Here is a 16,788-nt window from a genome sequence, read left to right on the forward strand (position 1 = left end):
ACTGCACCTTTGAAATAAAGCGGAAATAGCATAAAATGAAGCTTATCAATCTTTAGCCTCTCTAAGCCAAGACTGAGTTGAAAACAGATGTCCAGAGCCTGATGTCACACAGGATGCTGTTTTCAAAGTCCAGTCACTGTCGAGATTTAATATTGTTGTCAGAAATACACACTCATTAGATTAAAACCATGAATTTGGCTAGTCCGACAGGAAAAGGAAAATGCAAAACGCTCGTTACCTTCCTTCACAAACATCCATCTTCAGTTGCAAGAAATACAGATGCCTACAAAACAAGGATTTCCATTAATTCATACTCAAACTAAAAGGAGCAAAAAACAAAATTTTTTTTGATGCATCAAGAACAAGACCTAGACATTTGAAAAACAAAATACATAAAAATACATTTTGGCGCATTTGAACTGGTAGCAGGTCTAGGACATCAGGAGCTGCTCTGCATATCGTAAAGCTGCCCCAGTGGTAAGGGCTGCTCACGTTGGTGCCTATGTATGGATGGTAGGGGCCACCCCAGGGAAGGTCGAGCAGGGATATGTAAACAACCCACCAGTGACTGGCTGTTACCACTGGTACTGCTGCAGGAAGTGCCCTCTCCCTCAGCCTGGTACTTCCCAACCAGGCCCTGGGACCCACAGCGTTCTCCACGAGCAGCCCCCGCATGCTGACGGGGCCACTGTTCCCAGCACCGAGCCAGCATTCGCACACCCACGTTCCCTCTGCATGAAGCTGCTAAGAGGAGGAGGGTCTATGAAGACACCGCCTTGGCTCGGGTGCAAATGCCCAGCTGGGCCTTTTCCTGTGTCCCGGGAACTGTGGGTGCCGGAGCAGAAGCATAAACATGGGTAAAGGAGAAGGTGCCAGCACCTCCACGCTGCGCCCTGCGCTCCTCTGTGAGCCACCAGTAGACTCAACCTCAAAAGCCTGAACCTGTTTTTGCTGACAAGTTGTCACAAGCCCCTCAGCCCATGAGTCTGTGCCACTGTCACAGATGGAAGCAGGGAGGTCCGGAGCAGCGCGGGGCAGGCCAGGCAGTACCCTGGAGACACTTATATTTAGGGATGCGCCACACATGTGACTCTTGGCTGCCAGCTCCCACTCTTTTTTAAAACCCAGATTCAAATGGGATAGACATTCCAGGGTCTGGCCAAGACCACAAAAGGGAAACCTTGAAATCTAATATAGACAGGGAAGAAGGGCTGAGAGGCAGGACAAAGGGCATTCTGGCAAAGTTAACCACTCACTCTCATATTCCTTGGGTTTGATAAAAGGTCAAGGGACTGGCTTTTTGAGATGTGAATGCTTCAACCGGTATCACAGCCTCGTAGCTGCACAATTCTGAGCTGTGTGCTGGGGACTCTAACCTTTCCCCAGTTTCAGCCTCCTCATGGTGCCGGTCCGTAGATACCATCACCTCTACTACAGACAGGGAAACTGAAGCTCAGATAGGGTACTCAGGTCGGCTATGACTTATTTTTATCTAGAAACTCATGAGAAAAATCTCGGTACGCAACAAATCTGTTATGTGTTTAAAGACAGACAGGCTTAGGGTCTAGTCCTAACTGATGTTACTACTTTGATTATAACCATCATCACTACCCATAATGGGTGGGGCACCTGGCATTCAGAGTCGGCACTGGGTACATGCCGATCATGCCTCTGCAATACTGGACTCCCTCTCTTTCCCACCTAGAAGAACAGGATCAGTCCTTTCTAGTCTGTTTCTATGTTTATCCAAGCTGACATTCAACCAGAATTAAGTGTTCTCTCCTCCTACAGGGCTCCTGAGAGAAAAAAAGGGAGCGGAGAGAGTTATAGACAGTCCACGGGTCAAGCTGGGCTTGTGCTGAAGAGCCCAGCAGGTCACTGTGCTTTCCTAGGGATATAAATAAGAACACGACCATGAGGTGGCCACACACCAGGTGCCACTTCATCATAGGCTGAGCGAAGTTTGTGAGTCGACCCTATAACATCACACGTGAAGAAACTAAAATCAGGAGCTGCACCCCAAACTTAGGTGATTCCATGGGGATCGTGAAAAGGAGCTTAAATTTTCGAGATTGATAGTAAGTGAAGTTGTTTAGAACGATCTAAATTTATCAGAAACAGCAGCTGTGGAGGCTCATAATAAAAAAGACATTGGTTTAGCAGTAAGAATAAAGGAAAGTTATTTACAAGATAAACTCAGCCTGCCTAAATCTGGAAATGTAATGACCCCTATTGAAGCAAGTCCCATCCATGACCTCAACTTCTGAAAAAAAGCACTGAATTTCTCCTTAAAAAGAAACAAAACCAACAAATACTATCTCTATACTCCTCTGACTCTTGGGAACCAAATTTTCTCAAAAGGGCCCTCAATTTTGGATAAGCTTCAAAGCTCAAGCCCGATAAGATACTATATACCCGGAAACAGGTCGAACCTTTCATGTCAATTTTTAAAAAGCATGTGAACTAATGGTGGACTCCTGACCCAGCATAAGACAACTCTTCAGTCTCAGCTGCCCACCAGCTCTAGAGGAACCACAGGGATGGCAGCCGCCATGTCTTCTGCCACACTGAGAAACCTGGTGCCCGTGCCCCGGCACACAGCAGGGAACACTCACCTCTCGGTGGTGAGTGGGCCGTCAGATGTGAACTGGAGAACTTTAAGAGACAGGGACAAACTAATTCTTTCCTGGGACTTGGGGAAGGACAAGTGTTAACCTATTGCTCATCTGGCGCTCAAGTCTGCCTCTCTGGAGCCCCCACTCACACCGCACCACACCAGGCCATAACTCCTGACCAGCACATCCAACTTCCCTCTTCCTACAACTCCTCTCAGGGGGAGCTGACAGCAGCTTCACTTCTCCCTGAGTCTTCTCTCCACCCAAACACCTGCCCCTCCAAAGATGGGAGCGCTCAGCAGGTAGCTTCTCAGACCCAGGAGAGCAGCAAGCTTCTTTCCCACAGGGTCACAGGTGAACAGCCAATGACCACGAGGGTCCTAGAGAGGTACTCCTGGGTCAGCCAGCCCTGGAGATCCTGCCCTCCGCTTGTATCACTAGAGAATTCTACCAGGCCAGCAGGTGCCACAAATCTGGGGCCCCAGCGCCACAGGGAGAAGACAAGGAGATAGTGAGGATCACCAGTTTGGGCAGAACTATCCACACCTAGGACCAGAGCCCATCAGCTCATGGTAAACCCAATTTAGTGGGTCAAATGTATTTTAAATTTGTGTGTGTATGTGTGTGTGTGTGTGTGGTGCTGGGGATTAAACCCAGGGCCTTGTGCATGGGACGCAAACACTCTACCAACTGAACTATATCCCCAGCCCTTTGAATTGGTTTTGTAGAACTTTTACTTCAGCAATCTGTATGTGTGTGTACTGCATTACAACACTCGACTCAGGAAATGTACACAATGGGATTATGCATACCTACGTGTAGACATAAACATAATCACACACCTATGACACACAGTGTAAATGACATATAGCCCCCCACACATAGGTACACACACATGATTATTCATGTCATTTTTTTTTTTTTTTTTAAGCTGGGACCTCACTATATTGCCCCAGCTGGTCTGTAATTCCTAAACCCAAGTGATCCTCCTGCTTCAGCCTCCCATTGGCTGGAACTATAGGTACATGTCCTTAGACCCAACTCTTCATCTCATTGTAAAGTATCCCTCACACAAAATCTGTTGTTTAGCATTGGTCTGGGGAGGCCTTGGTAGGGTCGTGTGGAACACTTCTCATAGACAGTGTCACCAGGGTTGTGTTCATCAGCTTATGAGCTGAGTGGCTCTGCCTCAGCAGGTTGGCCAGGGTGAGAGCTGTGGAAGGAGGACCCCAAGCAGGGTACACATCCTCGCCATGAGCCAGGGAGTCACGCTGAACCCCGCCTTGTACACAGGCTTAAAATTTAACAGAACAGCAAAGAACCGAATTCCCAGTGTCTGCTACTGTGGAGGGAAGGGGTACACAAAGAGGCAAGAGAGTAATAGACTGACACTTATCCAGTAAACCTATTAAAAGCTAAAATGTGATTGTGTGATCGCCATCAAAAAGAAAATGGGGCTGGGGTTGTGGCTCAGCGGTAGAGCGCTCGCCTAGCATAATTATATGAGGCACGGGGTTCGATCCTCAGCACCACATAAAAAATAATAAATAAATTAAATAAAGGTATTGTGTCCATCTACAACTAAAAAACAAAATGTTAAAAGGAAATGAAGAAAGGGAAAATGAGACTGCCCTCAGCCAGTGCCACCTCGGTGGGATGGTCTCGTGGCCACCGTGAGCCTTTTCCTCCTGAAGCAGTTTTTCTCCCTAAGAACAGTAAATGGATGGGTAATAAAGGGGCTGATGCTGCCACGGAGCAGGGTGGGGTGGAGTGTTGGCACAGCCCACGCTCTGACAGCAGCAGCTTTCCAGCGCTGCCCACTCCCATTCTAAATGCCCTGTTCCCCACCCAGAAATCCCACCTGCCAGCACCACCAGAGCCAGCACAGACTCCAGCCCTGGGGGGTAAACAGCTCCCACCATGGCCTCCTTCCTTATCTGGTTCCCAAGCTTCCTGCACCTGCTGGTTCAGTGACAGGCTGAATCCAGCCTATTCCCCTCCCAGCCCCTGAAAACTGGGACCTGATCAAAACATCTGATTACAGCAGTGTCTTGTCATCCTCCAGGGCCTGGATTCCTGTTCTTCAGAGATATTGTGCTAGGTGACCTGCAGACAATTGTTCTACACATTTGTCTCCGAAACCCAGCATGCATCAGTGGATAGGCTTTCCATTGTCCACTGATGAGAGGCCACAGAGGGGGAGGGGGAGGGAGGAGGGGGAGGGAGGAGGGGAAGCAGTGTGCTGGAAATGGCACCAAAGCAGGTGAGAGGAAGGGGCCCACAGTGGAAAACTAATTCACCAATCAAAATTTCAATATATGTACCCCAAACTCTAATTGCAATCATAATTGATGGTGCAATTATACCCAAATGAAGTCATCTGACCGTTACCATAAAATGAAGAATACATTTTATACATTAAGTAGAAGACTTTAAGAAAATGTTATTACCTGGTTTGTTCTTGCTGCAGTGTGTTGGGATCAGGTATAAAAAATCTTACTCGAAAATGCAGGGTACAGGGGAAACCTCCTACAACATTTTTCAAAAACACATTAGATTCCCCATTTAAAAAAAGTCAATGCATACAAGTTACTACTCTTCCCATAAACTCAATCACAGTTTTAAGCTCAACCATAGTTTTTCCATTATAAGAGGACTAATTTCCAATAAGGAGTGCATAAATTAACCGTTTCAGAAAACTCCCAAGTCTACAAAACATGAAGCCTTCATACAACACAAGGCTGAACACTGAGGCAGCAGAGGCTGTGGCAGTGCTAATGTCAATCCCGTTTAACTTAGGCTGTGTTCACACAATACACTCCCTTATCTCTACCAGGGATTCTTAAGATCTTTAAATCAATTCACAAAGTACTAGCTCACATTAATACAGCGATGAAACATTTTCATGTACATTCTAGAATGTAAACACCGTTATGACTGTGAGTAGGCTAAGCTGCTACTGATAGATGACCCCACTTTACAGATAAGCCAACCGACTTAGAAATGTGACTTGCCTTAGGTCACACAGCTAGTGAGAAACCCAGAATTGGGGCACTGAGTTTTGTGACTGCTATTCCACATTTCAAAGTCATTTTTATACTGGAAAACATTTCATGCTTTCCATGCAACGTGGATTAAAATGATTAATATGTAGTGAGTATGACACAAAGCACATACTCAAATCCGACTGTGCATCAACACCAGTCAGTTCACTTGTGTGGATAAAATTAGTCCATTGCTTCTGATCGACATGGCAACAGAAGATAAGACGGTGTTGCTAAGATCCCAACATCTTGTCAACTTCGCCTTCCCTCTGCACTTGGTGAACATGCTCTGCTCGGGTCCCGTCTCTGTGCTCAGTACTGTTTGCTCTGAAGTCAAGTCCTTCCCGAGCCTGCTCCCCTCGCTGGTCCGTGGCTCGCCTCCTTCTACCTTGGTTCATCTAGGCTCCACCTTCCCCTCTCTTTAGGACCATCTATCTTCACTGTTTGCTGGTGTTCAATTCCTGATGGTAGATGTGCCCCCGAGTGCACCTCTGTGCAATGTGCCTGAGAGCCAGCGGGTGGTGCTGCAGCTGTGCGCAGGCTGACCATGAGCACTCAGGGGACAGCAAAGTCCTCCCCTGCCCTGGGATGCTCTTCCACCCCTCCTGGTCCCCATTCTGCAGCTGGGCACTTTTGTTGTCTTGGGCCTGGTTGCTTTGACTTTCTCATCCTCCTCTGCACACCCAAGGCCTCCTAGCTTAGTACATCACAGAACTCTTTCTCCTCTTGTCTCTTTCCACACGTGGCTGTGAGATACTTGGGGGTGGAGTCTACATCTGCTTTGGGCTGGATTTCCACCACTTAGCCCAGTGCCTTACTGCAGTCTGCTTGCTCAAGAATGAGTTAGTGAGAAAACCCACGACAGCCTGTGTCCTGCCTCGTGTGTGCTCATTCCTTGGGTGCTCCTGAACACTAAGGTCACGATCACAGGAGGGAAGAACTCTGAGGTGGCTCCAGGAGAGGGCAGCCTTAGGGTCAGAGCCACGACTACTTCTGTCTGCTCTTCCCACCTGGGGCCTGGGGCAGGCGGAGAGGGCGTTATGTGTCTGTACACTTGTTAACCTGCCCGATACCCCGCAGCCACTCGCTGGCCACCTCCTGTCTGTCAGGCACCAGGAGCAATGCAGGGAGGAATGCAGCAAGGATCCAACCCTCAAGAAACCATGGTTCTGAGAGGAAGCCAAGGGCACAAGACCATGAGACGAGGGCCAGAGTGTGCAGCCGCAAAGCAGGCAGTGCAACAGGAAGGGAAGACAGAGAGGCCATGGCTTCTGGTAGGAGGAGAGGGGGTCTGGAAGCCTTGACACAGAGCAGGAGTTAGGCACAGGACAGGGGCATCCATTCTCGGGGGAGGGAACAGATGGAGGGAAGGCACTGCACACTGGCCAGGTCTGTCTGGGGTCTGAGGGGCCCTGATGGGAAAATGACAGTATGGTGGAAAACCAGGCTAAGAAGAGATCAAGGCAGTGTGGGTGAGGCGTGGCTGGGAGCTACCTGGGAGCTGACCTACAGCACGGGGAGCCATTCGTGGTGGGAACGCCATATTGTGAAAGGACTGATCTTTTACGTCTGAGACATTATCTACCCAGGGCTCAGCTTCCAGGAACTGTAACCGTGATGGTGGAACATTAAAGAGTTGGTATGTGTCTGTCTTTCCCACCCGGCTCTCACCCTGGGCTGAGAAAGGCCTTCCTTCTTCCCCTGAGATACCTACTCTGGTCTGTCCCCTCCTCGCCCACAGCCGGCCGAGCACCCTGAGGCTGATCTGCGAGCACGTCTGCTAACTCAGAAGTTGGATGGGGAGCAGGCAGCTCACCCCTGTCTCCCGAGTCCCCTGGCATCTGGGTAGCAGGTGTGACAGGCATCCTGCTGACTGGAAGAAACAAGTCCCCACACACCAAATGTTGGACTGAAAAGAAAAGATCACACCAACCTTTCAACTGCTTCCTGATGGGTTTGCTTGACTCAAGCCATCTCTGTTGGTAAGAAAACACAAGCTATAAAACCAACCTGGGCAGGAGCTCAGCACATGTTACAGGCTGGCACTTACGGGGGAGTCCACCGAGTCGCCGCCATGCTGCAAACCAAAATACTCCTTTTCAGTCACGCCCAGGTGGGTGTATGCCATGTCCAGCAGCGACTGGCCAGTGTCTTGTTTCTAGGGGGAAAATAAATAAATAAATACATAAATAAAAATAGAATGGGAAAAATCTGAAAGCAAGTTAAGAACTGGTAGTGACAGCCTCTCCACTGCCCACTGAAGGGAGCGGATACAGCCAGAGACTTGACACACGTGCACTTCCCACAGTAACCAAAGTGACCTCAAATTCCAAGTGACAAGGCTGCACAGCGCATTCGGGAGGAGGGCTGAGACCATACTAGGTAAATTCCACGTGAGACGGTATGAGCTGGCTTTCTGAGCTCTCCTTCCCCCAGCTGAGGCTTCAGGGGGGTGGGTCCGAACCAGAAAACCCACACACTATGACCACAGCAACCTCACCGTGACCTGACCAAGCATCACCCGCCAAGAACACCAATCCAGGGTCAGCTTCTGCTGGCTCCTTGGGACGCCAGTGGCTCCTGCCCCTGCAGGGACCCAGGAGTGTGCGCACCCGGGGGAGGAAAACTCTTGACCAGCTGCTAAAAATACTTGAATGCCATTGGAAATACCCTCAGAGTGAGCTGGCCTGTGTCGCCCTGTGGGATTATCTGCCTCGCTGAGGAGCCGGCAGGATGTTCAGCCACGCTTCACTCCACAGTGGGACAGCACCGCTTCACCACACGGTGTTTACAGAAAGGCGCGTGTGAGCATGGGACAGAGCCAGGGTCAGCGTCCCTCTCCTGCTGGCCGTGGAAGCAGTGGCTGTAACAAGGATTATTAAGTCCCGCTGAGTACGCTGAACCCAAGGGGACGGTACAAACGGTCAGCTCCCCTGGGGACAAGCAGAAGCAACCCCTGATATCTGGGTTTGCAAGGATGACAGGGCCGAGGACGACACACACTTCTAGGTGTGCAGGCACTTGAGGCTGACGGCTGGGTGGCCAGGCACAGCAAAGGCAAGCTAGAAGGGCAGGTGGGGTGGGGCGTGGCTGCAAAAATAGCCGGGCATGTTCAGGAAATCACAAATTCTATTTTAACAGGCAGGTTTCTCAGGAATCCTTTGAACCAAAACATTTAATATGGGGACAACGTGAGTCAGAAATGGACAGGGCACAGACGCGGCAGGAGCAGCTCTTCTTTTGAGTGCCTGACAACAGATAATGGACTTGGAAATAGGTCGTGGTGACCGGGACCAGGAGAATTCCATAACAGTCAGGCCCTTCCTGCAGCCTCACAGGATCTGTTCAGCAAGGGGAACTCAAGATACAACATCTCCCAACACACCTCTGGCCCGTCCTGCCCCCTCGTCCAACCAGGACTTCGCCCACCCCAAGAGAATCTGGGTGGGTGCGGGAAGAAGGATCAGGCCCCACATCCCAAGTCCTGAGACACTCGCCCTCCAAGCTGTAGGGGGCTCTCCTAACCCTAATCCCATCCCCGAGTTTACAACTGTGAGGATATTTCCACAAAACTGACACAGGCTCATTAACGTAGGTTGAAAATCATTATCGAGGGCTTCAATGCCCTTACGTATGTACATGAAATAGGTAGAGACATTTTTTCAAACACTGTTGTCATTCACCTGTTACTTTTCTCAGAGGAACAGAACTCTAAAAGCAGTATCAGCTGGGCACAATGGCACACACCAGTTTACAGTAATCCCAGTTACGTGGGAGGCTGAGGTAGGGGGATCACAAGTTCAAGGTCAGCCTGGGCAACTAAGTAAGACCCTGCCACAAAATAAAATATAAAACAGTGCTAGGGATGCCGCTCAGTGGTGGGTCACTTGCCTAGCACATGTAAAACCCTGGGTTTTATGCCTTGTAGAAAAGGAAGAAATTGAAAAAAATAAATAAAAACATGGTATTTATTTCAAAAGTCACCCTAAGTGGTATACCTGTTATTCAGTTTAAGTTTTAATAGGCGTCCCACATTTGGGACAAGGAGACTTAAAAAGTCAGTGCATCAAAGAGCTATCTGCTCCCCTTGCTATTCATTACTTAAATATGACTTCATATTACATTTACTACGCATTGCTAACAGCTGTGACTTACTGGAAGTCTGCAAGCAGCAGATATAATACCAGGGGCACTTTTCACATCTGACCTCCAATATTTGTGGTCATTTTGCAAAACAGCCATCAGCAGCCCCTTCACCAGGGAGCAGCAGAGGCACCGAGGGGCTCCGCGCCCTGCACCATCACCCCAACTCGGGTCTCACTGACACCAGGGCGCAAGTGCTCCCCGCACCACACCTCCAGTGCATGATTCCAGCACACGGGGATCAATTACGTATGATTCACCCAACTCTCGAAAGAAATTGAAATAGAATTAAAGACACATTTCTAATAAGGACTGGCCTGTCCCCCCACACACAAGAGGTCACCTCTTCTGCCCTGGCTCACTGCCAGCGGCCCCCCGGGCTCCTGGCTGGGGTGGGAATGGCTCACATCCAGCCAGCTTCCCCGGGGACGCTCCTAGCACAGCGGTCCAGGCTAGAGTCGGGGGAGACTGCGCGGCCATCCCGCGGACAGGAACACACCTGCCCACCCAGGGACGCCACCTGTCGCGTTCCACGCGACTAAACACTCAGGGTCACTCCAGGGGAACTGGGCTGCATGAAATAACCGCACGAGAGACAGAAATACCTTTTCCTTTGGGGGTTCTGTGATGGCTCCTCTGACCTTAAGGGTCCGCAGAAAGAGAGAGAGCCCATGTGCTGATTCCTTTTATTGAGGAGAAGCCATTCAAATGAGGCAGGGGGTCAGGTTTCAGGGGGCTGAGTCTAGCTTCATGATGTCTGCTGTCAGCAGGTTAATTGACATCTAGGAAGGCCACACCCAAGGGCAGAGCAAGAGAAGGGGACACACAAAGGGCGTTTCCATGGAACATTCTGTCCTAAACAGGGCAAGGGGTAGTATCACAAAGGAACAGGCGAGCGTAGCTCCACCCAGGCCCATGCGCGAAGCACATTTGCGTTTTCTCTATCCTCAAGATCAGGGCTACCGTTTTCGGTTACTTAAGCAACCAGATCATGGGGTGACCGACAGGGCCACACCGATCAGAAGAGGAAGCAAGCCTGGTCACATGCTATGTCCACCTCCCACACAATCCGAGGGACATTCTGATCCGCAGCCAGGCCCTCGGGCTCCGCCAGGTCAGCTCTGGACCAGGCCATGGCAAGCTCCAGGTGGTGGCAGCCAGAGAACAATGATGTGACCACCAAGAACTTCTGGGCCCCTTCTGAGACCCACGGCCAGCGCTCTGGGCAGGCCCTGGCCTTGTCACTGGGCTGGTCTCCTTCCGACAATGCATTTATACCCGAGTTCCTCAGACACTGCTGCGTGGTCTCTCCTGCCTCCCCAGATGGTCCCCCTCAGCCTCCTCTGCCACCTCTACCCCCTTTAAACCTCAGGCCTCAGCCCTGTCTTCTACCCACTCAATTCTCAGGTGGTCTCACCCAGCTTCATGGCTTGACCCACTGCCTCCACCTTGGTGAAATCTGCATTCATAACCCCAGCCTGATGGGTGCCTCTATCCTCATCTCCACGTTTCCATGGAGACAGATAATTGGCCCCTCAAACTTCACATGTCCACAACCGAACTGGTCATTTCCAACCCCAAACCTGCCCTTCCCGCAGCCTTCCTTCCCATCTCTGTAAACTCCAACTCTGTGCTGCCAGGCTGTTCAGGCCAAAACCCTTGGCGTCACCTTGAGGCCTCTCTCAGTCTTTCACACCCCAGATCCCGGCTCTCAGCAAATCCTATTGGCTCCATCTTCAAAGTGTTTCCAGACGTGGATTCCGCTCAGCCACCTCCACAAGCTCGCTCTGCCCCCTCATCAGCATCTCTCCCGAGACTGTCCACAGTCCCTCGGCCCTTTCCTTCCCTGGCTACTGCCCACATGGCCTCACAAGTGACACCTGAGCCAGATCGTGTCAAGTCTCTGTCCAAAGCTACACAGTGTGAAAGCTGGCGCTCCCAGAAGGATTGAGAGGCTCTCCACGAGCCCCCACTGCATTCTCACCCCCGTTCTCCCTCTGACCTTACCTCCTGCTACTTTCTGCTTATTCCACTCTAGACACACTGGCGTCTATACTGTTCCACAATCTCACTACATGGGCCTCAGGAGCCTCAGGGCCTTTGCACTGCTATTCCTTCTTCCTGGAATGTGCTTCCTCCAGACCATCACATTCATCTTACCAGTGAGGCCCCCCCCCAATCATGTCTAAAAACTGACAGTCCCACCCATCTCCTCCCACTGGGCTGTAAACTTCAAGAGGCAGTGATTGTGCTCTATTCTGCTCACTATGATTTTCTCGGTAACCAGAACAAAGGCTGGCCCAGAGTTAGTGCTCAGTAAACACTTGCTGAATGGATAAATGAGTAACCTACTAGAGAACATTCACCGTGGGGTCAGGAAGAAGCCATATGGAAGAGGAATACCCCCAACACAATCAGATTTTAACAAGGAAGTCAGACACATATTACACGGTTACCTTGCAGCATCCAGACACAGTACCCGGGACCTTCTCAGGGCTTCATGTTATTGAAAAGGAAACTCTACATAAGAACCAAAGTAGCTGCTTTCTGGAGGAAATGTGCCAGACCCTACCAAAAGGGCCTAAAGCATCAGCCTGTGAGGAGATTGCGGGAGGAGCTTCACAAACCCCTCCCAGGGGGGCGGCAGAGCTTGCCCAGCCCACATGAGGCCCTGGGTTGGATCCCCAGCACCAAAACAAAACAACCACCACCAGGTCGCAGGGGTCTATGTGAACCCCCTAATCAGACTTTGGAGACAACTAACTAGACAACTGAAGTCCCCTGCTGGATTTTTCCTTTCTTGCTACAAAAATATTTCCCACCCTCAAAAGAATGGTTCCTGGACCCTAGGGAAGAACTGGAGGTCTGGGAGCTGAGGAAGCGGATAGAGTCCGGAGGACATCAGTCTCCACTGACCACCTCCATTCTGTGGTCAAGAGACCAAATGCCCATGACCTGAGTCTCGTCCTCTCCTGGGCAGATGCCCAGGGCCCAGCTCCTGGTGGTGGTCCTTTCCCAGTGTGGGAGAAGACAGAGCACCCATGATGCTGTTGGGCTCCTCTCCCCTTCCCTGCACCAAGATCCCGGCCCCTGGGGTCACCAGGAGGCAAGCTTGTGGGTGGGTGGGAGCTGCAGGGGCTCTGGGTCCCCAGACTGTTCTCCTGTGTGTCTCTGTTTCACACCTTCCCTCACATACTAGGCCTTCTGAGGTTCAAGGTTGGGGTTGAGCCCTTTAGGACTGGCCAGAAGATGGGAGAGAGGCAAAGGTCACCGTAGACAGTGACCAGAGTGGATGGCCAGCAGGGGCTGCTACGGTCCCCACATTTGACAGCTGCTGGCCTGGAGGCCTGTTCCCAACCCTGGCTCTGCCAAGGGCTAAGTGGGAAAAGCCAGGATCTCCAGGACTCCTGCTGCCCATCTTAGGACCCACCCATTCACACATTTAACGATCACTTGCTGTGTACCCAGCCCGGTGCCAGCCAGGACACCCTCCCTGTCCTCCAGGAGCCCACAGTTTAGTAGGTGACACGTAATCTAATGATTATAATCATGTTTTAAAACTGCAGCGTGACGTGGGATCCAAGGAGGCACCCGCACGGCACCACTGTTCAGAACCAGCTCTGCTTCAGGAGGTCGGCGGGGACTTCACAGGAGCAGCAGCAGCCAAGACCCCTACGGGTCACGTCACAAAGGAGAGGGCAACAGCGAGGCATGGGATACGGCTCCAGGAGTATTTCCAGTCCAGTCTCAAGAGACCAGACCTGACATTTCAACTTTCATCTTAAAATCATCTTTTTCTTCATTTTGTAAGTTGAGAGATGAGAACCGTTTCCTTGGAGCACTAATGCATTGAAAGCAAAGGTGGAGAACTTACGTTAACCTTAAAGGTCTGGACCAAGCCATCTAAAAAGCGTATGCTGCAGACGACTTCCGATCGAGCTTTCTCTTTGGGTAACTCGGAGGTGCGTATGTTATTAATTCTTCCACCCAACGCACGTAACCGGGAGGTCATAACTATCGTTGAGTAACCTGTAAGGTGAAACACACCGTCAGTGAGTTCATGTGCAAATTACCAGCTACCTGTGAACACCTTAGCCTTCCCAGGCCCTTCACCACTGTTGGCTTTTTTTTTTCTTCCTCTTTTTTCTTTATGCCGACTTGGAGAATTTTATTGTTCAACTCTCTCGAGAGTCTTTCTGGGAGGAAGACAAATGTGATTTTCTGAAGCTCGCCTCAGAAGTGTACACTTTGGTCTACGCTGACGTGGGTGATTCTCTTACCGTTCACATTGTTGAGGTATTTCACAGGTGATCTTTCTATTCTCTTTGGTGGTTTTCAAACTTCTTTTTTTGATACAATCTTATCTGAGAAACAGGTAAAGAAAAGTGTACACAAACCAGGTTTCCACTTGCATCCATCAGAGCAACTGCTTCAAGAAACTGCTGGGCAATATCTACTACACTGAACATATGCACATTCTGTGACAAGACAATCCCAGACCTGGTCCGTTCCCAACAGAAAAATGTACATTTATTCACAAAAAGATACATGTGAGAATCTCCATAGCAGTCCCACACTGAAAAATGCCTCTCTCCCACTGAAAAACACCTAAATGACCATCCACCATAGAACCCACCAACTGCAGTCTGGTGGTCATACGGGTCAATGGCAGCGGTAGTTCATGTCTGTCGCTGGCTTTGTGTCACAAAGCCAGCGACAGACATGAACTACCGCTGCCATTGACGACGACAGGAAAAGAATTTCTCAAATGCTACCTTGGATAACAGAAGATGGCTGCAACAGGTCACGTGTCACTACACTTACATAAAGTTCAACAGGCAAAACCAACCAAGGCGGATCAAAGGCAGAGTGGCAGTCCCTCTGCTCAGAGTGCCAAAGTGCTCCCAAGGAGCCTTCTGGTGCTTTCCACAGCCTGTCTGGGTGCGAATGCTAACACGCTCCTGTTCCCACTCTGAAAATCCATCACATTCGTGATTCGGACATTTTTCTGCATGTAAGTTTGCTATGCTTTGAATACAGTGTGTGTCCCCGGGGCTCCACTGCGATTGAGGGGTTGGCCCCCAGGTGGCGCTGCTGGGAGTCGGTGGAACCTTGGAAGGTGGGGTCTGGCAGGAGGTCCCTAGATCACTGGGAGTGAGAGGTCTTTCTTATGAGACCCCTTTGGTAGCTTTCTCAAGAGGGCTGTTATTAAAGGAACAGGCCTGACGCTGTCGGTCCCCTCCCTCTGCTTCTGGTTTGAGATGCAACCCTGGCTCCCCCACACACTCCCGCCACTGCCATCCCCCAGGCTGTGATGCAGCAAAGAACTGAGTCAGTGCTACCGCCATGCCCCTGAACCTCCAAAACTGAGTTAAATAAACCTTTTGTTTTCATTTGTAGCCTGTGTTGGGTATTTTAACATAGTGAGGGGAAAACTAGCACAACATTGTATTTAATAATAAATTTTTTAAAACAACAGCAGCCCAGTGCAGAGGGGCACGCCCTCAATCCCAGGAACAGAGAAGATGTAGATCTGACAGGATGAGGAGGAAGAAGAAACACAGATGAAGGTCTTAAGGGCAAGTAAATCCTTTCTTAATCCCCTATAAACCTCCTCTACTGAGCTGGGCCTTTGCATGTGCTGCCCCTTGTTTGAGATGCAAGTCCTGTCTGCACGACTTGCTTTCTCTTCAGTTCTCATCCAAATTTCACAGAATTTCACACGTACAATTCAGCGAGTATTTAACAGTTGCTTCTCCCATTAGACACTGAGCTCCACAAAGGCAGGAATCAGGTCTGGGTTTGCTGACTGTTATCTTTAACACTTAGCTCTGGGAGGCAGTCAGTCAGTATCTGAATGAATAGAAAATGAAATGAAGAATCAAACAGAAAACAAAGCCACGATTTCCAGTCTGGAACAAGAGCTGAGAGACAAACGTGGATGGGAGGGAGCAGGAGACAGGATGGGATGAGAGAGAGGGTGGAGGGGAGACGCCCCACAGACCAGTGGGTCCCAGTGCAACGTGTACACAGAGGTCCTTGGGAACTGATGAAGATGCAGACTCGGGTGCCAGCAGTCCCTCAGTCTCCCAGGTGATGCCCAAGATATGCATCCAGCATTTGCCCTAAAAGGAGCAAGTCCAAGATAAATGGAAAATCAGCACTAAATGTCAGGGCAGAGACTGAGGTTTGGGAAACTAGCAAAGGTTGTAAAATAACTCGGCTCTGGAAGGGATGAGGACAAAGCAGAGTGCGGGCCTGAGAATGAGGCTTCAGAGACCTACAGATACATCCTGGTGCAGAAAGAGAAAATTCAAAGAATGTGACAACTGTGTAGAAGGTACATGCAGGAAGACAAGGTCTCTTATCAACGTATTTGAGAAGCTCCAGGTAAAACAACATTCTTCTGTAGACAGTGACAGGAAATCTCAAATATTAATAAAAAAATAATTCCTGGGACCGGCAGTGCCGAGAAACATATTCAATCACTTATAAAATTCCACCCACCCCAACACCTCCACCTTGCCCTTTTCATTGAAAATGTCATCAGAAGCAGGGATGCATGTTCTGAGTAATACAAAAAGTTACCAAAAGACAACAAATGTGTTCCATAATGCTTTAACCCACATTGAATTTAAAATGTCAGTTTTGTTGCTTGGCTCTTGTCTAAGAATCTCAGGTGGGTTACAATAATAAAAAAAATAAATAAATAAAGATACAATAGAATCATTCCAAGTGTGGTTTTGGTGGGAGGTGTACATCAGCATCGTGGGGGGAGGGGCTTTCACAAATTACTCCTGTCCTGGCCCCGCCCCAGGGTGATTCAGCACGCTGGGGTGTGGCACACAATGGCATTCCCTTTGGGAGGCCCTCCAACAAAGGGCCAGGCAGTGGAGGGACAGTGTCTCCACGGCTGGGGTGGGAACAGAGGCTGGGTGGAATCTAGGCCACTCACCGTGGGGCATGTGAAGAAGCTGGGGGGCAGT

General features: G+C 50.0%; 1 protein-coding gene across 4 annotated transcripts in view; it reads right to left on the reverse strand.

Moving 5' to 3' along the window:
* Ptpn3 (protein tyrosine phosphatase non-receptor type 3) overlaps positions 1-16,788 on the reverse strand; it is a 109,085-nt gene that overhangs the window by 63,572 nt on the left and 28,725 nt on the right. For 3 of the 4 annotated variants that reach the window (XM_078047933.1, XM_078047931.1, XM_078047930.1), the window contains exons 2-6: positions 13,677-13,831; positions 7,710-7,817; positions 7,593-7,635; positions 5,066-5,144; positions 239-283 (exon numbers count right to left, since the gene is read on the reverse strand). In XM_078047933.1, coding sequence (XP_077904059.1) covers positions 239-283; positions 5,066-5,144; positions 7,593-7,635; positions 7,710-7,817; positions 13,677-13,814 — 413 coding nt within the window. In that variant the 5' untranslated portion in view covers positions 13,815-13,831. Of the gene's footprint in view, positions 1-238; positions 284-5,065; positions 5,145-7,592; positions 7,636-7,709; positions 7,818-13,676; positions 13,832-14,082; positions 14,167-16,788 lie in introns of all 4 variants that reach the window. The other variant, XM_078047932.1, reaches the window with a different exon arrangement.

Source organism: Ictidomys tridecemlineatus, chromosome 4 (assembly GCF_052094955.1).
Source record: "Ictidomys tridecemlineatus isolate mIctTri1 chromosome 4, mIctTri1.hap1, whole genome shotgun sequence".
In the NCBI taxonomy this organism is placed as follows: domain Eukaryota; kingdom Metazoa; phylum Chordata; class Mammalia; order Rodentia; family Sciuridae; genus Ictidomys; species Ictidomys tridecemlineatus.